Raw genomic sequence first — 27,531 nt, 5'->3', positions numbered from 1 at the left:
GAAGAAGGTCAGGCTCTGGAACTCTGCAGATGAGGTCGCTGGCGTCAGAAGTATACGGTGTCATGCTGATTGACAGGGTCCTTCCAGTAAGTTAGGAGCAGACATATTGGAGTGCATGACCTTGGATTCCAAAGTTGTGTAGTTGTTGGATGAAGATGGGGTGGGATACTGTGTCAAATGGTGCAGAGAGGTCCAGGAGGATAAGGCCCACCATGTCTTCTCTGTCCAGAGTCATGCGGATGGCATACATGACAGCCAAAATGGCAGTTTCTGTGCCGTGGTTGCGTCTGAAACCAGTCTGATTGGCTTCGAGGAGTTGGTGGTTGTTGAGGTATTCGGTGAGGTGTCTGTTAATGATTTTCTTGAAGTCCTTGGCCAGGAATGGTAGCTGAAAGACTGGTATGTAGTTGGTGAGTGTTGAAGGGTCCGCAGTGGGTTTCTTCAGCAATGGGACAACAGTTGCATATTTCCAAACATGTGGGAAGGGCAAGGAAGAGGTGGAGGCATTCAGAATGGATGTGAGCATGATGCTAATGGGTTGCAGTTCTCTTGAGTAAGCGTGCTGGGGGGCAGAGTTCCTATGGGGCCCCTGAATGGATGGACTTCGTGGTGGTGACATTTTCTTCTGGGGTGATGACTGGCCATTTGTTTAGCATTGTTTCTTTGAATGATATCGGGAGGAGTTTGGCGAAGTCTGTCAGGTCTGGTTGTGGGCTGAAGTTGCTGTAAATGGTAGTGATTTTGTTGCTGGAGAATTGACAGTGATAGTTGCAGAGGTCTTGCATGGGGGTTATCGAATTGGAGGCAGCCGATGGTGAGGCAAAATCTTTCACTTGACCAGGGATTACAATTTATATTCCCATGGAGGCTGACAGCAAGACATTACCACAGTGCATGTTATATAGGCCTATGTGACAGACAATACCATAGTAAATTGTTTATAGTTATCATTAACTTCATATTACTTATTTTTTGCTCACTAATAGCAAATTAATTGGGGATTTATATACCATTTGGGTCTACATATTTTTATTCTGTGAAGGGATTATGTTATCTGTCCAGGATTCCATATTTTTGTTGTGCAGAGATTATTTCAGGGTTCCTGACTTTCACAACCACTCTGACTGGGCAGAGTTCAAGGAAACTAGTGGTGTTCCATGTTGGAAACAATGAATTTAACCAGCCTCATTGGGCTTTTTTAAACTGCACCAATTTCACAAAGTTGCTGAAGTTTATAAAAAAAAAAGGGTGGAAATTCCTAAAAAAAGTTGGTTTGCAGACAAAATATCGAAATTAAAATATCGATATACAATAATATCGATGTTTTAATTTCGATAGTATAGAATATCGATGTCCAAAATATCGACAGACAGAATATCGTTTTTTTAAGGTATGTATGTTACTAATATCGAATTTTACTAATATCGAAATTTTGTTTAGTGTTATGTATTTTATTATGTTGTTTATATGTTTGTTAAACATGTTTTGTAATGTATGTTTGAAAATTTGTAAATTTGTTTACATTTTGCGTTTTAGTATCAGAGCGGGTTGTGGGTTTATAGGGGAATAGGGTGGGAAGTAATTTAATAATAATTAATTAATTAATATATGTTTGTAAATATTTGTAATTAATAATTTATTGGTAATTAATTAATATTAATTAGTTAATTAATTAATATAATTTTTTTTACATATTTTAATTAATAATTAATTGGTAATTAATTAATATTAATTAGTTAATTAATTAATATAATTTTTTACATATTTTTAATTAATATTTAATTGGTAAATAAATACTATTAATTAGTTAATTAATTAATATAATTTTTTACATATTTTAATTAATAATTAATTGGTAATTCATTATTATTAATTAGTTAATTACATTAATTAGAGTATTTTTTATATATATAATTTTTTGTTATTGTTAATTAATTGGGAAAAAATATTATTAATTAGTAAATTAAATTAATTACAGCTAATGTGCTAATATATTTACTTTATTGTTATTGTGAATTAATAATTAATTGGTAATTAAATAATATTAATTAATTTTGGGTAAAGGGGTATTTTTAGGGTTCAGGGTGAGTTTTGGGTTTTTGGGTAAAGGGGTATTTTTAGGGTTCAGGGTCAGTTTTCAGTTCTTGGGTAAAGGGGTATTTTTAGGGTTCAGGGTCAGTTTTCTGTTTTTGGGTAAAGGGGTATTTTTAGAGTTCAGGGTCAGTTTTCAGTTCTTGGGTAAAGGGGTATTTTTTGGGTTCAGGGTCAGGTTTCAGTTTTTGGGTAAAGAGGTATTTTTAGGGTTCAGGGTCAGTTTTGGGTTTTTGGGTAAAGGGGTATTTTTAGGGTTCAGGGTCAGTTTGGGGTTTTTGGGTAAAGGGGTATTTTTAGTGTTCAGGGTCAGTTTTCTGTTCTTGGGTAAAGGGGTATTTTTTGAGTTCAGGGTCAGTTTTCTGTTCTTGGGTAAAGGAGTATTTTTAGGGTTCAGGGTCAGTTTTCAGTTCTTGGGTAAAGGGGTATTTTTAGGGTTCAGGGTCAGTTTTCTGTTTTTGGGTAAAGGGGTATTTTTAGAGTTCAGGGTCAGTTTTCAGTTCTTGGGTAAAGGGGTATTTTTTGGGTTCAGGGTCAGTTTTCAGTTTTTGGGTAAAGGGGTATTTTTAGGGTTCAGGGTCAGTTTGGGGTTTTTGGGTAAAGGGGTATTTTTAGGGTTCAGGGTCAGTTTTGGGTTTTTGGGTAAAGGGGTATTTTTAGTGTTCAGGGTCAGTTTTCTGTTCTTGGGTAAAGGGGTATTTTTAGTGTTCAGGGTCAGTTTTCTGTTCTTGGGTAAAGGGGTATTTTAGTTTTCTGTTCTTGGGTAAAGGGGTATTTTTAGTGTTCAGGGTCAGTTTTCAGTTTTTGGGTAAAGGGGTATTTTTAGGGTTCAGGGTCAGTTTTGGGTAAAGGGGTATTTTTAGGGTTCAGGGTCAGTTTTGGGTTTTTGGGTAAAGGGGTATTTTTAGTGTTCATGGTCAGTTTTCTGTTCTTGGGTAAAGGGGTATTTTTTGGGTTCAGGGTCAGTTTTCAGTTTTTGGGTAAAGGGGTATTTTTAGGGTTCAGGGTCAGTTTTGGGTTTTTGGGTAAAGGGGTATTTTTAGGGTTCAGGGTCAGTTTTGGGTTTTTGGGTAAAGGGGTATTTTTAGGGTTTAGGGTCAGTTTTGGGTTTTTGGGTTACAGGGGTATTTTTAGGGTTTAGGGTCAGTTTTGGGTTTTTGGGGTACAGGCTTACAGGGTAAAAATAAAATAAATTTAAATTAAATCAATTAAATGAAATTAAAAAAATATATAATTACATTAAATTATTAAGTTTTTAATTTATTTTAAATGTATATGTATTAGTTGTAATTTTTAATTATGTTTTAATGTTTTTATTTAATATTTGTAAAATTATAAGTATTTTAAAATTATTTTTACATTATTATTAATACATTTAAAAAAACGATATTTTTAATTTCGATATTTTTGTACTACGATATTAATTTTTCGATATTTTTGTACTTACCTTTATGAAGATATGACTCCGATATTTTTGATTTCGATATTTTTGTGTCGATATTTTTGTATGTAGATATTCTGTCTGTCGATATTATGTCATACATTCAAAAAAGTTACATCTCTGGTTGGTAACAAATTCTTAACAATATAAATTTTGGAGAGCAAAAAACTCCCCAGAAATTTTTTCAACTAAATTTTGTCTTCACACAAACTTTTTCAAAGGTGACTTATATGCCAACTTCTTGAAGTTACGAAGTTTGTCACCTTCAGTAATGTTGTCTGGTATAATTCTGCATGTCACTATGTATGCTGCTGTAATTTGTCATATCACTAGACAACACAAAGGGGTCGAACAAAACACTGGTGCCCAGTTTTACTAAATTTTACACCATCATAATGCAACTTTTGTGGCTCAGCCACGATGCAAAATGCAAGTCAAGATTTACAAAGCCAATCAAGGGCCGATTTGCATTGTGAATGGGTTTCTTTGTAAAAATAGTAACGCAACACAGTGCCTTGCACTTCATTACATTACACTGCATTGTAATAGGCATTACATGGATGGAGCAACTTCCTTAAATTGGTGCAAAGTTTGCAGATTTAATAAAACTTTGGTGTTAAGAAAAGCTTTACCCTCAATGAATCACACCTATCATGTTTGCAAACATTGATGTCCTTCCTTTGTCAACAAACATATGGAAAATGTAGGTTTTGGTGGAATTGTTTTATTGGTTTGGGGACTCTTGCCGACATTCATGGGATTCAATGGCTCCCACTCAGTATGGGCCAGATGTTCAAAAATGCACTTTTGCATTTCCTAAATAGGGACTCCATAGGAATCGCTATTTTGGAAATACTAAACTGTGGATTGCTATGGGCATAGGGCCCCCATACTGCACCCCTAAAATAGAGGTGCACATGTAGAGCATAAATATGTACTAGAGGCATGTGTGGGCTCTATTGCACTATAAAAAAAACTTCTTAGGGTGATTTTTAAAAATTGCATATGGGTGCCATCGGCTCAAAGTCGATGGTAATTGCATTTCCTAAATGCTCATTCTGCATTTAGGAAATGCTTTGTAATGTGCTAAGAAATCGCATACAGAAATCCCTATTTTCAATTTCCTATTTAGGGAATCGCAAAATGCGATTTCAACTTGATAGAAATCACATTTTGTGATTCCTTAAAGGCCTTTGTACACAGGAAAAAGCTGTTTTGCATTTCCTAACGGGCCAAAATTGAAATTCGGCCCATTAAGAAATGCAAAATGGCTTTGTCCATCTGGTCCTATATCACTTAGGCTCAGACAGAATTGTGTTTAACTGTGCTTATTTATTTAGACAGTTTTATATAGTGTGAACATGACCACCGTGGGTATCAGAGCGCTTTAACAGTTTATACATCAAGAAGGGTACAAGCAAACAAAACAGAACCAACAAGATGAAAAATTCACAGTCTTATAAAGTCTGGCATTCTTGTGACCACAGCAGCTGGTCCACAAATCAACGGCAATGGCCTCAGTATCAAGTGGAGTAGTCCGAATGAAGCAGAAATTTCTTCATAAGGAGCCCTTTCACTTATTTTTTTAAGGGGGTAGTGGAAGGGTTCACCCTGACTTCGGGGGGAAGGGAGTTCCAAATCCTCGGAGCCATACCTGAGAAGGCTCGATTGTAGGTTTTTCTTGAATTTTTGTGGTTTGAGCAATAGGGTGCTGGCGCTTCTGGAGGCTCTCGAGCCACATGAGAGCTCCAGTTTCTAAGCAAGGTACAGGGTATTGAAGTGGATGGCTTTGTGTGCCATGCATGCGATTTTTAAATGGATCCGAGCTTCATAATGTAGCCAGTTTTGGCCCAGCAGGTCCGGAGAAATATGTTTGTATTTTTTAGTGCCATTTATCAGCCTAGCAGCAGAATTGAGGGCAACCCTAAGAGGAGCCGTCTTCACTCTGGGCAAGCCGCAAAGCGGTGCGCTACCATAGTCCAGCTTGGAGATCACTAATGCTTGCACTGCAACCTTTAGGTCATGAGCAGGGAGATAAGGTTTGACTTTCCTTAGGATGCTGAGTTGGAAGTTCGCTCCTTTGGTGAGGAAACTGATGTGCTTCTGCATGTTCAAACTTTTGTCTAACATAATACCCAGAGAAGTTGCCGAATCATTGAGGTGAGGTCTACAGTTAAGAGCAGTACGCTGATTCAACCATTCTTCCAGGACCGGAGATTGCTTGAGGGGTGCGATTAGGAGGAATTCCGTTCTGAGAACATTTAGCTTCAAGTGGTTACATGTCAGCCAGCTTTGTGTTTCAAGAAGGACTGAGTTGAGGGACTGAATGTCCTCAGGGGATGTGATCTTCAGGTATAGTAGGGTATCACCCGCATACATGTGATAGTGAATGCTGGATGATTTCAGAATTTCTGTCAAAGGCTCCATAAACAGGTTAAAGAGCGTGGGTGAAAGCGATGAACCACGAGGAACCCCCATAGTGACCGATGCAGGATGAGACAGGCATTGGTTCACCTTGAAGCTTTGGGATCTGTTATGAAGGAATGAAAAAAACCAGTTTAGTACAGTCCCAGACGGCTCCATCCTGTGTTCTAGGAGGTCCATTAGGTTATCATGTTTGGCAGTATTGAATGTAGACGAAAGGTCAAGAAGGATCAGTAGGCACTACTCTTTATGGTCCAACATTCTTACGCATCATCGACAATGCGCATTAACGCAGATTTTGTACCATGGCCTGGGCGGAAACCAGATTGGCATTGGACGAGGAGTTGGAAATGGTCGATGGGGTTACAGAGTTGGGCGAGCACACATTTCTCCAGGAGCTTTGCCAAGGTGGGGATGTTAGAGATTGGGCAAAAGTTAGGCGGGTCTGTGGGATCAGCAGATGGTTTCTTTAAAATCGGGGTAACTTTACCCGATGTTAGGCAATCCGGAATAGCACCGTGCGAAGTGATGCACTGACGATTGTAGTCCAAAGTGTTAGTAAGGAGGTTCTAACTGCTGGGAAAAGGTTAGATGGTAGGGGGTCGTTGTAGTGATTGGAAGGTTTCAGAGTCAACAGCATTATGTGTACAGTGCATTCATCCAAGGTTTGGAAAAGACTCCAGGATGCATTGTTTTGGGGAGGTAGGGCTGCGCAGGGTCAGTGATGTCCAACCATGGGGGAAGGAGGGTGTTCAATGGACTGATTGACAGGTGATCAAGGGCAGAGTGTAACTCAGTTTCAATCTTAATAGTGTTGTCCGTGAAGAAATCAGCCAATTCTTCGCAGTTCAGCAGTGTCCCTTGACCCAGGTGCGAGAGGTTAGGATGACTGTTAGCTTGGGACTTGATGAGTTCGAACAATTTTTTGGGACGGTTTCTTGCTTGCTCTAGTTGACTTCTGAAAAAGGTGGCCTTCAAGAATCGTTTATTGTAGATACTTCTGATGGATCTCAGAATGTAGAGATGTTCAAGGGAAGTATAGGATCGCCACAGCCTTTCCGCAAGTCTTAAATTTCTTCTTTCGGTATTAAGACTATCATTGAACCATGGTTTGGAGAGTTTAGAGGACAGTCTAGTACATTAAGCATTGAGCAGCTATAGTGGGCCATAAGGTCGTGGACATCCGACATGTTCAAGGGAAGGGGCAAGATGTTATCCCAGAGAGCAGTCAGATCTTGCAGGTTGATGTTCCTTAGACATCTTTTCAACTGTTTTGGGTTCTTAGGCTGGGATCTACTATCTCTTACCGATTCCAGGATGAGGAAGGTGATGCAATCAATCAATAAATCATTTGTAAAGCACACTACATACCCACGAGGGTCTCAAGGCGCTGGGGGGGGGGCACTACTGATCGAACAGCCATGTCTTGAATATCCTCCTTAAGGTCAGCAGGTCTTTGGTCTGTTGTAGGCTCAGTGGGAGGGTGTTCCATGTCTTGGCGGCGAGGTGGGAGAAGGATCTCCCACCGGTCGTTGTTCTTCGGATGCGCAGGACGGTGGAGAGTGAGAGGTTGGCGGAGCATAGCTGGCAGTTGGGGATGTAGAAGGAGGTAGGCTGGGCCGGTCCTGTGGAGTGCCTTGTGTGCGTGGGTGAGGAGCTTGAAGGATATCCTTTTGTTGACGGGGAGCCAGTGCAGGTTTCTCAGGTGGGGGGTGATGTGGCCGTGGCATGGTACGTCGAGGATCAGTCGTGCCGAGGCATTTTGGATGCGTTGTAGTCGTTTGATGAGCTTGGTCGGGGCTCCCGCGTAGAGGGCATTTCCGTAGTCGAGTCTGCTGCTGACGAGGGCCTGGGTGACTGTCTTTCTTGTATCTGTCGGGATCCATCTGTAGATCTTGCGGAACATGCAGAGGGTGTTGAAGCAGGAGGAGGAGACGGCGTTGACTTGCTTGGTCATTGAGAGCGTTGAGTCAAGGATGATTCCCCAGTTGCGGGCGTGGTCGGTGGGTGTCGGGGCTGCCCCCAGTGCCGTCGGCCAGCAGGAGTCTGTTGACGGTTTTCTCAATGACCTTGGCCGGGAAGGGGAGCAGAGAGATGGGCCGGAAGAGGTCTCTTGGGTCTGCCTTAGGTTTTTTGAGTAGGGCGTTGATCTCGGCGTGTTTTGAGATCTCTGGGAAGGTCGCGGTCTTGAGGGAGATATTGATGATGCTGCGCAGGTGGGGTACGATGTAGCTGCTTGCTCTGTTGAAGACGTGGTGCGGGAATGGGTCTGACGGAGAGCCAGAGTGGATTGTGCGCATGGTCTTGATGGTGTCATCGATGCTCACACTGGCCCAGGCTAGCAGGGGGTCATGGTCGATGGTGTGCGGAGGGTCTGTTGTGTTGCTGTCTGTTGTGGCTGTCTGGGTGTTGAAGCTGTCCTGGATGTCTGCTATCTTGCAGTGGAAAAAGGTGGTGAGGAAGCCGCACAGGGCTTGCGACGGCAGGTTGTTGTTGGTATTGGAGCTGGGGTTGGAGAGTTCCTTCACGATGTTGAAGAGCTACTTGCCATTGTGTGCATTGTTGTTGAGGTGGTCTTTGAAGGTGATCCTCTTGGCCGCCCTGATGAGGTGGTGGTGATTGCGGATGGCGCCCTTGTGTTCGGCGTGGCTGTCTGGAGTTTGTTCACTGTGCTATTTCTTCTCTAGTTTCCGGCAGGCTTGCTTGGAGGCTAGGAGTTCTGGGGTGAACCAGCTGGCCCTCTTGCTGGTGTCTCTGTGGAGAGGGTTCCTCAGCGGGCAAGGGTGTTGGTGCAGTCCTCGATCCAGTGTCTGAGGCTGTGGGCGTTGTCGTCGGTGTTGGAGAGTTCGGTGGGTGGGCTGAGAGCAAGGTTTGCGTGTTGTTGGTCTTCGGTGATTTTGCTCCAGCAGCGGCGAGGGATCTGTTGGGTGCGGTGGTGTGTGGGGGGGTTTCTGGAAGGCGAAGTGGATGCAGCAGTGGTCCGTCCAGAGGAGTTCTATGGTGTGGCTGATGGAGACGTGTAGGCTTGAGGAAAAGACGGGGTAGAGCGTGTGGCCGGCGGAGTGGGTGGGCGTTGTGACGAGTTGCCTCAGTCTGAGGTTGGAGAGGTTATCGATCAGGGTTGTGGAGTTGTTGTTCTCAAGGTGAAAGTTCAGGTCTCTGAGGAGGGTGTAGTCGGTGGAGGTCAGGGCGTGCGTGCTGATCAAGTCGGCGATGGAGTCGCTGAACTGGGGGCAGGGTCCGGGGGTCGGTAGACGAGGGTGCCTCTGAGGGTGGAGTTAGGGTCTATGTGGATCTGGAAATGCATGTGTTCGGCGGTGCTGAGCGAGACCCTGATGCTGTTCTTGTGGACGATGGCGATTCCTCCTCCGACTCCGTGGGTGATCTTGTAGCCGTCTGGGATCGCTATGGCGATGTCGGGTGCGGAGGAGTCGTTAAACCAGGTCTCTGTCAGGAAGGCGACGTCTGGGGATGTTGTGTCGAGCAGGTCCAAGAGATCGACGGCATGCTTGCGTGTGGAGCAGGTGTTCAGTAGTATGCATCGGAGGAGGTTGGGGTCTTTCTTGGCAGGTGGTTCGTCGGCTCTGAGGCTGGTGTAGCTGCAGTTCCGGCAGGTGAAGGGGGCGTGTGTGCATTTCGGGGCGGCCTTGAAGCAGGTGTGGCTCCGTCCGGAGTTGAGAGCATGCAGAGTGCTGGCGTCGTAGTGGCGGTGGACGTCTTGGCACCTGTGGGGGCCAGGGGTTCTGGCGCTGGGCGCAGTCCAGGCGCGGACCGGCGCAGACGGGCTTGCCTTCGGCGCGCCAGCAGCACGGCCGCGCAGCAGACGGCATATATGGGCAGGTGGAAGGGAGGAGCAGCTGGGAAGTGGGAGGCGGGGGCAGCGAATGGGCAGTGGGCAGTGAGGGGCGGGGCCGCAGGGGACGCAGCGGCGAGGGCAGTGAGGGACACTGAAGGTAACAGAAGGAACAAGCATTTGCAATGCAATAGGTCTCGCATTAGGAAAGTTTGAGCTATTGGTATTGTAAATGACAATTTTTTCATTTATGTGTTGGTTTTGAAAATAGCGAAAGTAATAGCTTTGTCATTTACAATGCCAATAGTTTTAACTTTCGCAAATGTGACACCTATAGCATTTGTAATGCAATATGTGTAGTATTTTCGTGACTTATATGTATTGATATTACAAATAAAAATGGCTTTTAATTTTCTTTTTTTTTTTTTTTTTTTTAAAAACCTTTATTTGCAAGAGACAAATAGAAACAAAGATGTGCCTACAACCCTCTGGGCCGGCCGGTGCAGCATCTCAAAACAACGTTAAGGTACACAGCTCATCAGCCGACAACCAGGGGTCCGGCAGCCATGGTGCATGACATCGATCAATTACAAAACGACAGGATATAAAGAGGTTTCATTTTTTAAAACAACTAAACAAACAAAGAAGAAAAAGACAAGGCTATGCCCGAGTTGTTACGTCCGTTTCATAAGATGCGGGGCGAGTCAGACCTAGAACAATAGGGAAAGACAGGAGAATTTTCAGAGGATAAAAGAAAAAGGGAGGGGGGGAAAAGGGGGACCCAGCGCCAGTGGTCTAACAAAAATACAGCACGGGAAAGAGCCGAAACACACAGCTAAGGGGAACAAGGAGTATCCGGGGGATCAGTGAAAGGGGGGTCGCAGACATCCCCACGGAACGAGTTCCATTGGCCCCATATCCTACCCCATTTTTTGGGCCTGCCACGGGAGACATACACAATCTTTTCCTTGAACATGCACCAGTCCATACCATCTTCCCACCGGAGACTGATGGAGCCCTCTGAGATCCCCACAATTGTGCAATGTCCCTCTTTGCAACCACGTTCCCCAGCGTCACCCATTGAGTCTGAGCAACATTACAATCAGTCGGCTCCCATACATTCAAAAGACAACGCCGGGCTTCAGGCAGCAACTGAACATGCGTAACTTCACTCATCACCGCATACACTCCATTCCAAAAAGATACAACCTCCGGACACTCCCATATAATATGGAGGAAGGTAGCAAGCATACCACAGCCCCGCCGACACAATCCATCCTCTGAAAAACCCATATGCATCAGTCGGGGACCCGTGACATAGACCCGGTGTAGAATTTTCAGCTGAACGAGTCGCAGACGCGCCGGAATCGCAACCTCCCTAGGAGAGGATATCGCGGCCTGCCAATCCTCATCATCCAGCTCCAGTCCGTCATCAATCCAGGAAGTACGCAGATGGAGAAGCAAATCCGACCGAGTATTAATAAGTTTCTTATATATAAGAGAGATAGTGCTGTCCGGAACATGTCCGTCCAGCACCCTGTCTTCCAGGGGGGAGCTCTCCGGGATGGCAGACCCAGCCGGAAAAACCGACCCAATGGCATGACGAACCTGAAGGTACCGGAAAAACTCCGAATCAGTCAAACCATATTCCTGTTGCAATTCAGCAAAGGACTTAACCCTGTCCTTAACCCAGAGGTCATCCAACTTGCTGATCCCGATGAGGTCCCATCTATCAAACCCTTTTGAGGTCCACAACTCACCCAGCCTCTCCACGGCAAAGAGAGGGGTCGCTCTGGTCAGCCTATCTGTCCATCCGGTAGCCGCGGTCGCGCTGCCCCATACCCGCACCGCCACTCCAGTGGGTCCCGTCAAGTTCTTCCTAGCACCCTGAGAATAGAACGCCCTGTAATAGTTTCCCCCGGGCAAGAGCCACCGGTCCATTTCGTAAGCAGGATTCGGAACTGGACCATACATAGCATGATTCACAGCACTCAGTTGAGATGCCCAATAATACCGTCGTATATCAGGTAACGCAATGCCCCCATCGTACCAGGGTAATGTGAGCTTAGCCAACGCAATACGAGGTCGGCCAGCCCATACCAGCTTCCTTTGGAGGCCCTCAATTTCGCGGAAATAGCTAGCCGGCACTAGATCAAGTGTGTTTTGCACAGCATATAAGAACCGGGGAAGAGACATCATTTTAAACAGGGCCGCCCGTCCCAGGGGGGATAAGGGCAGATTACACCAAGCCGCGACGTCCGACCGAAGTCGGGCGAGTGGAGGCAACAGATTCCGATCATAGCGCAACACAGGGTCAAGTGAAATATAAATACCCAAATACTTAAAACCCTCGGTGCGGACCGGGATCGGGCACACTCGGGGCAAAGAGAGAGGGTCACCGGTAAGCGGGAAAATACAGGATTTGGACCAATTGATAACCAACCCGAAGTTATGTCCGAAGGAACGGAGGACATCAAATAGAACTCCCAATGACTTACGGGGGGACGTCAAATACAACAAAATGTCGTCGGCATATAATGAAACACGGTCTTCAAAATCAGGGGACCACCGAATACCCTTCAAGGAGGGTTCCCACCGGAGCCAGGCGGCCAGCGTCTCGAGCGCAAGGGCGAACAACTGCGGTGACAAAGGACATCCCTGCCTCGTGCCTCGTCCAAGAGTGAAGGGCCTTGAAGCTCTACCATTTACCACCACCTGCGCCAACGGTTGCTCATACAGGAGTTTAACCCATGCAATAAATTTCGGGCCAAAACCAAACTTGGCAAGAGTAGCCCACAAATATGGCCACTCAACCGTATCAAAGGCCATCGAAGCATCAAGAGAAACCAAGATGGCCGGCTCACCAAGAGATCCCGCCCTCGCCATGACGCCATGCAGTCGATGAAGATTGAGCGCAGTATTACGCTGGGGGATAAAACCGGACTGATCAGGGTGAACCAGTCCGCTAATCACTGTGGCTAGTCGGTTTGCCAGTAGTTTCGCCAATATCTTGGGTTCCGCGTTCAAAGCGAAATCGGGCGATACGAGGAACAGCACTCACGGGGTTTGCCGTCTTTATGAATGACCACAATAGAGGCCAGCCTCTGGTCTCTAGGAAGACAGCCGAGGTCACGTGACGCCGCAAACATACGCAGCAGATACGGCGCCATTTTATCCGGGCATAGCTTGTACAGCTCGACCGGTATGCCGTTAGGGCCCGAAGCCTTTCCTGAACGAAGAGAGCGAATAGCGAGCGCGACCTCATAGATGGAGAAATCAGTCTCCATTAAAACCCCGTCTGATTCCGAGAGACTGGGCAGCTCGAGATCACGAAGTAGCAAGCGCGAGTCCTCCTCCGGCAAGCCCGAAACCGGCGCATACACAACCCGAAAGTGCTGGGCAAACACCTCAACTATCTCAACCGGGTCCACGACTCGCACTCCATCAACTCTCTCAACCACAGGCACAACACGATTCAGTCTGTCTCGCTTATCCAGCCATGCGATCAACTTCCCCGCTTTGTCACCCACGTCGTACAGACGCCCCTGTTGCATACGATGCAGTGCCTCAGCCGAGGTAGTAACCAAGGCTCTGTAATCAGATTGCTTAAGAGCCAAAACATGCAGCGTCTCAGGCGTAACCTCAGCTTCCAACCGCTCCTCCAACACAGTAGTCTCAGACTCCAATCTCACCACCTCTTCTTGTGTGCGCCGCTTCTTGTCAGCAATTAGGGATAAAGTCTGACCACGGATAACAGTTTTATAGGCCTCCCATAAGGAGACTGGGGAAGACACCGATCCCTCATTTTCAGCAAAATAAAAATTTATGCATTTGACCACCTCTGTTCTGATCTTAGGGTCCTGAAAATGCCATGGATTTATCGGGGCAATTCGGCCCCCATTCCCCAAACAGATATCCAAGTGGAGCCATATCGGGGAGTGGTCTGAGATCCCTCTAGCCAAGTGTTTAATTTCACGCACAGAGAGCAACTGCACCACCGGCACGAGGAAATAGTCAATTCTCGAGAGACTGCCATGAGCTTCCGAGTGGAAAGTGTACTGAAGCCGGCCAGGGTGCAGCTGCCTCCAGCAGTCGGCCAAACTCAAGGCATCCAAGAATTTCCCCAACCATAACTGCGAGGCAGGGAGGAGCCTGGGGGGGCTACGATCACTCTCTCCATTTGCCACAGAGTTAAAGTCCCCACCCAACACCAGTAAGCCATCGGGCAAACCAAGGACAACCTCACCCAAGTCGGTGAATGTGGTAGATTGCAGCCCAGGCGGGACATAAATAGACAGTATGGAAATCAATTTCCCCTCCCATCTCCCCGTAATGCCAGCATAGCGGCCCCTGTCATCCAGCACCGTGCTATCTATCTCCAGGTGAAGGGAATTCCTGACCAGGATACCAACCCCTCTCGATCCCGAAGTAAAGCCGGAATGTGCCACCAAACGATAGCCTCTTCTGTCCAATGCATGACATGTATTGCCCACCAAATGGGTCTCCTGAAGCAAGACCACATCTGGGGTGTGTCTCTTCAAATATTGTAGCACAATCCCACGTTTTATCCTGTCCCCAAGACCGTTAACATTCCAGCTCAACACCCTGAGTCCCCTACCCCCCATCCCGGAAGAAGACCGACCGCCCCTCCCATCCCGAAACAGACACATGAAAGCAATTGTAAAGCAAAGCACAGCCTCGAAACCAACAAAGAGAAAAGAACCCCACCACCACCCCCAAGGAACCCATCAAATTCAAACCCCCCTCCCTGCACCCCTGCGGTAGACCTAATAGCCACCCCAACTTGCAGTGTGCCTGTCGCCCCATTAAACTAACCTACAGAAAGAGAGAAAAAGTCCCCAGAGGAGGAAGATCCCCGAACCCCCCCCACCCCCGGGCATTCACACAATGCTTGAAACAAAGTCTCTAAGCCACTGCAGCGGATAATGGCTCGTCGATGTAGACTCACTGCTCCTGGCCCTCCACGCCTCCCTCAGCACCTCTCGAGTCCTCCGGGCCCTCATGATGCGTCGACAAAGTGTCCAACCAGTCACTAACCACCTCAGGGCGGTCAAAAAGAATGCACGATCAGCATGTTCGATTCTCAGGCGGGCCGGGAAGAGCATAGCATATTTCAGGCCCAGGTCCCTGAGTCGTCTTTTCACACCCGTAAAGCCCATCCTCTGTTTCTGAACTGCCTGAGTAAAGTCAGGGTAAAAACTGATTGAAACGTTCTCAAATTTAGTGGGCCCATTGGTGCGCGAAGCTTGCAGGATAGCGTCCCTATCACGAAAGTAGAAAAGTCTAGCAATTATGGGCCGCGGAGCGGCTCCCGACTTTGGCTTGCCACCCGGAACACGGTGGGCGCGCTCCACAGCGAAGAATTTACTGAGGCCTTTCGGCACCAGATGCTTCAACACGAGGTCCTCCACCAGGATATCAACAGGCATGTCGGCAGAATTCTCCGGGACACCCACAATGCGGACGTTATTGCGCCTGGCCCGGCCCTCGAAATCTTTCAACCGATTGGCAAACAGGTCACAAGTAGTCCTAAGATGGCGGACCGTGGTCTGAAAGTCCGAGACATCCGTGGTCAAACTAGCAGTCTTGAGATCGAGAGATTTGACACGCTCATTCGTTTTCCCAAGGTCCGCTCTGATGAGGGTGACATCAATCGCCACCGTATCAATCTTAGCCGCTAGTGTTTCATATTGCTGACCCATGGCGGATTGGACACTCGCAATAGCGCCCATAACGTCCTTCAACGTTGGCTCCTCGTCATCAGGAGCACCATCCCCAGCTTCTTCCATGGCACCACTCAATCCGCCCGGGGAGCCCCGTGGTCGAGTAAATCGATCAATGGTCTGAGATTGGGTGACCCCCCCTCGGGACGAGCCTCTATTGCCGCGCCTCTCAACGACTGTTCTGCCCGTCATGTCGTGGAAGGAGCTCCAACGGGAATTGTAGAATCAAGGCAAAGCGAACTTCGTCGTAGCAGGCTCTGAACTGCGAGTGGATAAGGGCGCAGCATAAGCAGCAGGCTGGCAGCGATGGCAGAATCGGGACTCGGATCTGGAAATGAGCGTTCACAACAAAGAGCAGAAACGAAACCGAAAGTACACCAGGGGTAGCGGGCGTGGCTTATCCGCCGTTGTTGTTCAATTGCCACCTGGGTACCTCGGGGACTCAAGCCCCCGGCTGGCATACGATATAGGCCTCAAAGTTCAAAGGGCAGCAGGTCCAGTATCCGACGGCCAAATCGATTTCTGAAAAGAACGCTGGCATCAGCAGGGCTTCAATAAAGAGCACCCATCGTCAAAATCAGGATCTTGCACAGGATAGTCGCGGGAGGCGGAAGGGGTATCGGGGGCCCTTAGCTCACGCGTCCATCTTGGAATCGCGCGAAGCTCCTCCCCCTTTAATTTTTTTAATAATTAATACTTAAATATAAGTTATTATTTTATAATGGCAATAGCTTTTGTAAATAACTTTTGTGAAGATTATGTTCATTGTATTTTATTGTGACGAAAATCCAAGAACAGGAGTGACATATTAACATCTTTTTGTGACATTTGTAATAAAGCTTGAAATATTGAGAGAACATATTTGAACCAGTTGTTGTTGAATGGTTGCACAGATTGATGCTGTGTGTGTGCTGAGTGATGCTGTGGCGTTCAGTGATGCTGTGGTAGCGCATAGTGATGTTGTGATGCCCCTGAGTGATGGTGTGGTGGTGCTGAGTGATATTGTAGTGAGGGCGACAGACAGACAGAGTGAGGGAGACAGAGTGAGGGCGACAGACAGACAGAGTGAGGGCGACAGACAGACAGACAGACAGAGTGAGGGCGATCGATAGATAGAGTGATGGCGATAGATAGAGTTAGTGCGATAGACAGATAGAGTGAGGGCGATACATAGATAGACAGATAAATTTATGTTGCATCGAGAAGAGTGTAAGTAGGAGGGATGTAATTATGTGGCACTGAGTGGTATTATGTGAAGTGTATTTACGTTGCATTGAGAAGAGTAATTATGTGGCGTGTAATTATGTGGCACTGAGTGGTAATATGGGGAGTGTATTTTGCATTCAGTAGAGTGTAATTTTGCAGCGTGTAATTATGTGGCACTGAGTGGTATTTGGAGTGTATGTTGCATTGAGTGCAGTGTAATTATGTAGCATATAATTATATGGCACTGAGTGGTATTGTGTGGAGTGTGTGTTGCAGTCAGTAGAGTGTAATTATGTGGTGTGTAATTATGTGGCAGTGAGTGGTATTTGGGGTGTATGTTGCATTGAGTGCAGTGTAATTATGTTGCATATAACTATGTGGCACTGAGCGGTATTTGGAGTGTATGTTGCATTGAGTGCAGTGTAATTATGTTGCATATAACTATGTGGCACTGAGTGGTATTTTGAGTGCATGTTGCATTGAGTGCAGTGTAATTATGTGGCACTGAGTGGTATTTGGAGTGTATGTTCCATTGCAGAGTGTGTGAGGGTGCAGAGTATGCGGGTGCAGAGTGTGAGGGTGCAGGCTGTGTGTGAGGGTGCAATGTGTGTGTGAGGGTGCAGTGTGTGTGTGAGGGTGCAGTGTGTGTGTGAGGGTGCAGTGTGTGTGTGAGGGTGCAGTGTGTGTGTGTGAGGGTGCAGTGTGTGTGAGGGTGCAGTGTGTGTGTGAGGGTGCAGTGTTTTCATAACCGTATACGTAATGAACTCATAAGAAAGGTGTACAGTTGCAGGTCATGCAACTGTGCGTATGTTAAGGGCAGCCCGTAAATAGCCTGTTGGATTGGTCCTGCAGCTATCTGCATGTCAGATTTTTTCTAAAGGGTAACTAATGCTTGCCATCCCGGCCACTGGCACCTGATCGCACTTGCAAACGGGCATATGGATATATTCCATCAGCCAATACACTGGTGAATGACTGCCCAGTCTACCAAGAAATGCCCTGGATTACTCACAGCAGAACTGGCATCCAGTGAATTTTTGCTGCCTTTCATGTCCTGGGTCACTGAGGGGTTTTCTTTGTGACCCCTACCACCGTGCAAATGTACCTTTCGCTTTGGGGCAAGTGGGGAGGCTGCCATGAGCGGCTGGCGGATGCAGGGAGCTCGGAGAGATTTGGGGTCTCTATAGCTTTGTTCTCTGACTTTCGTTCTTAGGAGGCTGCTAAATAAATAAAAGAACAAACTAAAGAACCACTTTGCTTTAAAAATTATTCTTCCTGAGTTATATATAGCACAGACTTGACCCGAACGCATCAGAGCGCTTTACATGAACCAGTTGCGTTACACAAGGACACATTCGTTTTTGAAAGGCACATGCGATTTGACCAGAATCACAGAATGTTGAGCGTCATTGCCGAGACTCGAACCTGGTTCCCCCAGATTAGAGATCGGCCGCACTAGCAGTTAGGCTACATCCTTCCCAGCTGATAGTTTATTGGAGCTTTGTGATGGCATATCGTTGAAGCGTCTTAGATACCATTAATAACGATAATACGTAGAACAAGCGGGCCCTTTAATTAGGTAGCAGTAACAATCGTTACACATGTACACAGGTGCAAAGACGCTGACAGAATGTTCTAGAGCACAAATGTATTGCTATTATTCGTTGTTATTATATTATTGATATTATCATCAAATTTCCTGCAGAGACATAGAAGCGAACAGACAGTGAAAGTTAAAAAGTAGATGAATGAAAACGGAGCCTAAAATTAAACCACTGACCCGCTTACACCTGAGCAAGGTGTGTGAGGGTGCAGTGTGTGTGTGAGGGTGCAGTGTGTGTGTGAGGGTGCAGTGTGTGTGTGAGGGTGCAGTGTGTGTGTGTGAGGGTGCAGTGTGTGTGAGGGTGCAGTGTGTGTGTGTGAGGGTGCAGTGTTTTCATAACCGTATACGTAATGAACTCATAAGAAAGGTGTACAGTTGCAGGTCATGCAACTGTGCGTATGTTAAGGGCAGCCCGTAAATAGCCTGGTGGATTGGTCCTGCAGCTATCTGCATGTCAGATTTTTCCTAAAGGGTAACTAATGCTTGCCATCCCGGCCACTGGCACCTGATAGCACTTGCAAACGGGCATATGGATATATTCCATCAGCCAATACACTGGTGAATGACTGCCCAGTCTACCAAGAAATGCCCTGGAATGCTCACAGCAGAACTGGCATCCAGTGAATTTTTGCTGCCTTTCATGTCCTGGGTCACTGAGGGGTTTTCTTTGTGACGCCTACCACCGTGCAAATGTACCTTTCGCTTTGGGGCAAGTGGGGAGGCTGCCATGAGCGACTGGCGGATGCAGGGAGCTTGGAGAGATTTGGGGTCTCTGACTTTCGTTCTTAGAAGGCTGCTAAATAAATAAAAGAACAAACTAAAGAACCACTTTACTTTAAAAATTATTCTTCCTGAGTTATATATAGCACAGATTTGACCCGAACGCATCAGAGCGCTTTACATGAACCAGTTGCGTAACACAAGGAACAGACAGTGAAAGTTAAAAAGTAGATGAATGAAAACAGAGTCTAAAATTAAACCACTGACCCGCTAACACCTGAGCAAGGTGTCTGTCACCTGTCGCAGCTCCCCGGCTGTGATTGCTGACTTACTCCGAGATATGTACCGCTTTATAGAAAAACAAGATCCGCAGCCCGGCTTGAACAGGAAGCCAGGCAACCTGTGTTGGGACAGGGGCGGGGCCGCAAAAAGACAGGAAGCAGACGGGAGCCTACCCCGCGCTCCTGTGCTGAAGCGCTCCTGTGCCCGTCAGCCGGAAGATTTGCGTGTCGGCTAGCGGGGCTCCCGTGCTCGTGGAGAGCCCCGCCTGCTGCTGAGGATGACCCGCTGCCTGCCGAGGGAGAGAGGGACACACGAAAAGAACACAAAAAGAACTCGGTGAGTGGGGAGTGAGGGAGGGAAGGCTCGACCTAAAAAGGGGCACAGAAACGAGGGAAAAACAAGAGGCACAGAGGGCAGAAGGACACAAAAAAAAACGAGTGGAACAGAGGGCAGAAGGGCAAAAAAAACTAGTGGAACTGAAGGCAGAAGGGCACAAAAAATGAGGGGAAAACGAGTTGCACAGAGGGCAGAAGGGCACTAAAAATGAGTGGAACAGAGGGCAGAAGGGCACAAAAAACAAGTGGAACAGAATCCAGAAGGGTACAAAAAACGAGGGGAAAACGAGTGGCACAGAGGGCAGAAGGGCACAAAAAAAGAGTGGAACAGAGGGCAGAAGGGCCCAAAAATGAGTGGAACAGAAGGCAAAAGGGGCACAAAAACAAGGGAAAAACGAGTGGCACAGAGGGCAGAAGGGCATAAAAAACTAGTATAACAGAAGGCAGAAGGGCACAAAAAATGAGGGAAAGACTAGTGTCACAGAGGGCAGAAGGGCACAAAATTGAGTGGAACAGAGGGCAGAAGGGCACAAAAAACGAGCGGAACAGAAGGCAAAAAGTTGCACAAAAACGAGGGAAAACGAGAGGCACAGAAGGCAGACAGGCACAAAAAACGAGTGGAACAGAAGGCAAAAGGGGCACAAAAATGAGGGAAAAACGAGTGGCACAGAAGGCAAAAAGGGCACAGAAATACCGGGAAAACGAGTGACACAGAGGCAAATACAGAATACAGAAATACAGGGGCAGCTAAGAACAGAAGGCAGAATGGGCAGAGAGGCACGGGGGCAGCGAGGGGAACTGAAGGAAAAACCAAGCAGGGACACTGGGGCAGCGAGGGGTATAGATGGAAAGCCGGGCAGAGAGATCACGGGGACAGTGAGGGGAACAGAGGGAAGAAAAAGGGGCACGGACTAGGTACAGCCAGCGGGGGAAGACAGACAACAGCAGTAACAGGCACAACAATGAAAATACAGACAATACAATAAAAGCAATAAAGCAGAAGGATGAACAAACCTACCTACGGCCTACCACTGGCCACCAGGGATGAGGCGCAGGTGGTAGCCTGAGGGTGGTGGAGGACATCGAACGTCCTCAGCAGCGGCAGGTGGGGCAGGGAGACATGGGCAGTGCTGTGCGGAGGGGGAGCGACCTACCGGGTGGTCTGTCCAATCACATGGGAGGATCGAATCCAGTAGAATGGAGTTCGACTTACCAATGACAAGATCTAAGGTAGCTCCTTTGATATGAGTAGGGCTGTCGCAGATTTGTATTAGGTTGAGGTCTAGTAAGAAGGATTTAAAGCTATTGACAACCACATCATCCACATCGTTCCAATGAAGGTTGAAATCTCCCAGGAAGATCTGAGTACCATGGAAATCTGCATTGGCCGATATAATGTCCATGATCTGTTCTGAGAAGGGAAGATAGTCGGGAGGGGGGCTGGTAAAACGTGTGCAGTTTGCATGAATGATTGTTGCTACCAGTCACTTCCATGCATAGCTATTCACAAGACAGCAGGAGGTCAGATTGTAGTACTTTCACTGTTAGATTGCTACGATGTAAACAGGCGATGCCTCCACCTTGTCCACTTGCTTGGTCCAACCTAATGATATAGTAATTGGGAGGCACTAACATGTCGAGGATGGGGGCAGCTGAGTTATTTAGCCAGGTTTCAGTCAGCATTACAATGTCAAAGTCCTGCGAAAGGATGAGGTCGGCAATGTCCGCAGCATGTTTAACTGCCGATCTACAGTTTAGGAGCACTGATTTGAGTCTTATGTTGGTGTCAGTTGGTGCAGGTAGTGTGGTGGTGACCTTCATGAGGTTGTTCTCGTTTAATGTTCTTGTGTTTAGCCTAGGTTCCCTGAAGGGATCCCTGGGGATGGATTCAGTTTGTTGCAAGTTTGTAATGGTGGAGGGATGTGCCAGATCATATGAAAGTAGGAGAGAATGAATATCCTTATCCGACAAGGAGGCTCTACATCTGTAGGGGCGAGAAGGGTCATCAGGGTGAGGAGCGGAGGCCCAACTATGGGGGGTGTGGGGATTTTGGGACAGTGACCGCTGAATAGAGGGGGGGAATGGAGCCATGTACACCCGTTAGCTGGGAGCGAGCGGAGATGGTGTTTGTTCATAGTGCAGAAGATTGGTCTGGAGTTAGCTGACAGTTCCTCGGTGATATGTAGTAGGCTACGAACCTCTGCCTTTAGCTGTTGGAGGCAGAGTTCTATCTCGTTAAGTCGGCCTTCCAATGAAGTGTTGGATTGGGATTGTGAGGCTTGGTTCAGGGGAACCTGCTGAGGTAGAGAGCTAGTAGAAACGGGGAATAGTTGGGCAGGTGATGAATGGATGTGTCGAGAGGGAAGGGATTCTAGGAAATGGTGCTGAGTGCTCCGAGGGATGGGTAAGATAGGGGAAGAGGGGTCAGATGGATGGAGAACCCTAGAAGCCTGTGGGAGCAGGTCAGGATTGCGGGAAGGGATCATGGGGAGAGTCGGGCAGTGCTGTGGACAGTGGAGTTAGGGGAGTTAGAGCTAGCTAACATTGAGGGGGGAGAGCAAGTAGACAAGAATGATGACTGTGCTGTCGCAGCTCGTCCACATTGGGGATTGAGGGGGATTTGTTATTATGATTTAAGGTAGCTAAAAGGAGGCCCTTCGGAGCAGATGTAGGGTCAGAGGATGGTGGTAGAGAGGTAGGAGATAGACTTTGTGGAGACAGGGGGACCGCTGGAGGGCTGGCCCCTCCAGAGGGGTCGTGTTTGATGTTAGCCACTGTATTCATGATGGTGGGGAAATAATTGTCCAATAACACTGGATTGCAATCTGAAGCTTGTATAAGGATGGTTCAGTTTTTGTAAAGGGAGATCGTGACTTCAGCTCTGTAAGTCAAGGAGTGCGCAACCATCAATCTAAGACCATGTGGAGTCTTCAGGGAAGTGGAGATCCTGAGCAGAGAGTATATGGCCTTCCTCCATTGAGCATTATGTTTAGTGTAGAAGATGAGGTCATTTATGGTAGCATCTTTTCTGATGGAGAAGAAGGGGTCTGTTGATACTATATAATGAAACATGTGGTGGTTCAAGGAGACACGGTAGTCCTTGCTAGTTCTCTTCAACATCCTGGGCAGTATCAATCTTTCTGTGTTTCTTCTTTATTTGGAGGGCGGCAGCTCAGAGGGAAAATTGAAGTTCTACCGGGGGAAGTTTCAGATGGAAAAGCGAAGTAGCTTTGAGGGAAGATGCCCCTGAGAGAGAATCTATCACACAAGCGCCCAAGATAGAAATGTAGGAGAGAGGAATGGTGGATCACACCCAAAACCTAACTTCCAACAATGCATGAATCATTTTGAGACATGCAAATTTTTAGGGCAGATACAGAGTCTGAGCCTTTTAGACCTCAAACCGTAAACATGTTTGAGGGCTTTCTTCACCCTGAATTACATTCATATTCAATAAGTAAACCAAATATTGTGTGTAAGAAATTGGGTTAGTGGCTGAGGGGGGTGAAACCATACTCAAGCAGTAACCACAATCCTTCTCCAGGTGAAACACAAGCAAACCTCAAATTAACCTGTGCTTATCCCTCTGGAAGCTTGGCAGAAAAGCAGTTAGGCTTAACTTAGACGCAATGTGTAACGTATTTATGGAGCACTTCAAACAGTAATGAAGTTAAAACAACACAGCAGAAGACAAATCCCACACCAATTTACACAAATAAATTATTTGAGACTAAAACAACAAAAATACAATTAGTAGAACTGGAGATATGCAACTGTAAAGATTTTGGCAAAACTACAGCTTAAAAACACTATGGGGCTCATTAGGATGGCGGACGGACTTGCGTCCGTCCGCCACCCTAGAGGAGGAGGGACCGTCCGCAGGGGCTGCGGCGGTCCCTCCAGTGCAATTAGGATGTGACCGCCAGGGTGGCGGTCACATCCTCTATCTTTAACATTGCGGCGGGTGCAGCTTCAAGCTTACATTGCATTTGTATGCAGAAAGCAGCAGGCACCGCGCGGTGCCTGCCGCTTTCTGCATACACATGCAGGGGGGTACCATAGGTACTAAGGGTGGGCGTAGTGGGCGTAGTGGGGTCCTCCCGAGAAATGCGCATGCGCGGCCGCCCGCGCATGCGCATTGGTATCCAGGAAAAGGACGCTATTCAAGAGGGAGCCCCGGACGAGCCCCGGACAAGGTAAGTGCTTTAATATTGTTTTAATAAGGCTAATTGCTCAAATAATGTATCTAGGGGAGGGCGGGAGGGAGGCGGGTGGCGGCCGACTCGGCTACGCACACGGAGTGGGCGTAGTGTTGCCGGCTACGCTGTCTACGCAAAATGCGTAGAAGGCAACACTACGCCTACTCCGTGGGCGTAGCCGAATCGGGCGCCCAGGGTTAATAGGTACCCCCCATGTGCACCCCCCATCCCCCCTTCACCTAGGGGGCCCGCAACGGGCCCCTGCAGTGAAGTTCCACATGCTTTTCCACGGCGGAAAATCCGCTGTGGAAAAGCATCTTTTCAAGCCCATCCTAATATGGTGGACGGTGTCTGAGAGACACCGCCACCATAGCAGAGCTTTTCCGCCGCGGTTGTAAGCCAACCGCGGCGGAAAAGCTGCGGACGGAAACCAGGACCCACCAGCCATCCTAATGTGGCGGTGGGTCTTTTGTGAGTCCGCAGAGGATTTTCCGCATCCTCCGGGCCGGCGGTGGCTTCCGCCGGCCCGGAGGATCCGGAAAATCCTCTATCATAATGAGCCCCTAAGCGCTAACTGGAGTGCAAGCCAGATAGAGGGAGCAGATTTGTCCAGCAGGACAAGTTGTCATTTAAAGTCTAGCTCAAAGATCAAAGAGTTCCGTTCGCGGTGAAGGTGACGCGGCAAGCAAGCAGAGCACCACTGAGAGTCATCACTCTATCAAAAAATGCAGGCCGGGCTACACAGTATGTCGTTGCTGTAGCGCGAAGATCTCGTCATGCATCGCGGACAGTCATTGCTGGTGATTTACATTGGTAGTCAATGTTGATTGTCGATGCTGTAGCATGAAGTGCAGATCTCACTTAGCCGGTCCTAGCTAACGGTCGCTTTAGTGCAAAGCGTCAGGTTCACCAGAGCTTTGCATTGTCAGCCAGCGTGGGCAGTGAGATCTTGGCATCAATGGGCCAGTTTGTGGTCATCCAGAGACCAAATTATTTTACTTTTCTTAATGGAGGAGCTCAACTGATGCCAAACTAAGGGTTCAGGACCTGTGAGGTACCTCTTGAATATCAGGAACTCACTCTAGCAGAGAGCAGCAGGGCTCAGGCAGGTCCAGTTGCAGGTCCAGTAGCAGGTCCAGACAGGTCCAGTTGCAGCAGTTTACCTGGGCAGTTGCAGGGACACCTCTGGAAGTTGCTGTGTCCCTGTAGCTCAGAGCAGGAGGCCAGCTAGCTAGCACGTGTAATCACTTAGGTAGCCTTGGGTGAAGGAGCAGGTCCTGACTTCCCTCTGAGACAGCACAGCAAGTTTAAGGCAGCAGGGCAGTCCTCTGGCAGCAGCGCAGTCCTTCTGTAGTCTTCTGCACATCTAGGAGTGAACTAAAGAGTGGGTCTGAGGGTCCCATTTCTATACCTAATGCCAGTGGAAGAAGATTCTGGAGTCTTTCCCCCACAGAAGTGACTCAAATTTCCTGCCTCCCTGACCTGGTCATAGTTTGTCTGCAGGCACAATATGCTAATGTGAAATTCTTTGTGTATGAGCTGAGGCAGTGTCTTTGAAGAGCAAGAGTAACAGCTGACAGCTCCACCCCTTGCATGAAGTCAGGACGGCCCATCCTGCCAACACCCAGACCCTGTATTTTGAGGCTGTCTGGGAGGAATACACAAAGACCAACTGTCAAATACATCTGGTTATGTGACCCAGGAACAGACTGCAGGCACCAAATGATTAGAACAAAAAATGGCAACTGTTGTATTTTTGGAATCGTGACTTAAAATCTGATTTTCTATTTTTTTAAATTAATTTTTTTACAGTTTTATATAGGGCGAACTAGACCTGAGACACCGGGTATCAAAGCGAATTACATGAGCATCAGTTTTGTTACATGAGGACACATTCATTTTTGTTAGGCACAGGGAGATTGAGTGATTTGCGCAGAATCACAGCATGTTTTTTTTTCCAGAGTTTTATATAGCGCGAACTTGACCCGAATTGGGTATCAGAGCGCTTTACATAGCACCAGTTACGTTACATGAGGACACACATTCATTTTTGTTAGGCACTTGGAGATTAAGTGATTTGCCCAGAATCACAGGATGTTCAGCGTCATTGCCAAGACTCGAACCCGGTTCCCCAGCTTTGAGGTCGACAGCTCTAGCCGTAAGGCTAAATCCTCTCCCCTCACAATTAAAGAGGGGTTTCAATTATCATTGCTCATATACCAAACATGATATTCCTACCATCTCCAAAACAAAGGTTGTAATAAGGTAACACAATGTTATCCTATGGGAGAGGTTGGCCACCAAGTAGTGAACAATGAATTTAAGAGTTTTTCACTCCCAGGACATGTAATAGTTTGATGCTTATGTCTGTCTTTTTGAGCACACTGCACCCACCCTGTAGGATGTTTAGGGCCTATCCAGAGGGTGACTTATACGTATTAAAATGGAAGGGTTAGGCATGGGAAAAGGTTTTTGTTGCCAGGTAGAAATGCCAGTTCAAACTGCTATGGGAGATCTAGGACATGGTTAGAAATCTACTTAAGTGGGTGGTTCAATCAGTGCTGCAGGCCCAATAGTAGCATTCAATTTACAGACCCTGGGTACCTATACACCACTTTAATAGGAACATATAAGTAAAATAAATGTGCCAATTGGGTGTAAGCCAACTTTTACCATGTTTAAAGGAGAGTGTACATGCACTTTAGCACTGGTTAGCAGTGGTAAAGTGTGCAGAGTCCTAAAAGGCAACAAAAAAGGTTCAGAAAACAGGAATGTGAAGGCAAAAAAGTTTGAATATGTGCCTGCAGAAAGGGCTAAGTCAAACACAGTCGAACCAGAAGTAAATATAAATAATGCTAATCACTTTATACTACGCAGCTAATAAGGTGTGAATCTCCTGTATCATGACTATTAAAATATTTTTGCATTTTCTTAGTGTGAAAATATTTTGAAATTAGTGAATGATGCTCAAAATACATGGATCAGGTTTATACTATAAGAAATCAAAACTAGAAAATATTCACCATGGTGAAGACTTCAACCAGTAATTGGTATTGATGAACGCTCACCCATTTCACTGAGATCATAAGAACTGCTGTTCCAATTGGTCCAGAATACACTCCGTAACCCCAACGATCATGATAGATCCTCACTGCGATGGTCAGTACGCCAAACATTACTAGGGTTGATCTCTTCGGCTCATCAAAGTCTGCCAGAGCTATGTGGTTTAGGGTGAACAAAGCAATGATGATTACCACTGAGAAAACAATGAGCATTTTGTACTGATTTTGTCATTAATGATGTTAATTGAGATGTCATCAGTGATGTCATGAGTGATGGCATTTGCGATGTCATCAGAGATGTCATGTGAGGTAATATGCACTGCATGATGTTATGGTTGCTTTACCTAACCATAACCAGTGAATTTTAGGGGGGATCAGCTTTATTTTGTAGTCATTGTGTCAATTTTACTATGCTTTCCTCAGTGAATTTCAAATATATATATATATATATATATATATGTATATATGTATGTATATGTATATACATATGTATGAGTAATTATCCAAGTTAAGGTGGACAGCAGATCCTTTATATGAAGCACCCTACAACACCACTGACACTCTGCTCACCTCAAAGATCTGTTTTTCTAGCACAGTTTTCACTATAACTCAGCTCTCTTCCATGCACACT

The 27,531-nt window shown here is 46.8% G+C and overlaps 1 protein-coding gene across 1 annotated transcript in view; it reads right to left on the bottom strand.

Moving 5' to 3' along the window:
* The window catches only part of MYMK (myomaker, myoblast fusion factor), a 74,033-nt gene that overhangs the window by 27,516 nt on the left and 18,986 nt on the right, over positions 1-27,531 (bottom strand). Inside the window, exon 3 of the mRNA XM_078640835.1 lies at positions 26,907-27,055. Coding sequence (XP_078496961.1) covers positions 26,907-27,055 — 149 coding nt within the window. The remainder of the gene's footprint in view (positions 1-26,906; positions 27,056-27,531) is intronic.

Source organism: Lissotriton helveticus, chromosome 5_1 (genome assembly GCF_964261635.1).
Source record: "Lissotriton helveticus chromosome 5_1, aLisHel1.1, whole genome shotgun sequence".
Classification (NCBI taxonomy): Eukaryota; Metazoa; Chordata; class Amphibia; order Caudata; family Salamandridae; genus Lissotriton; species Lissotriton helveticus.
Note: the sequence above shows the minus strand (reverse complement) of the source record. Positions and strands in the feature narration are given on the sequence as shown.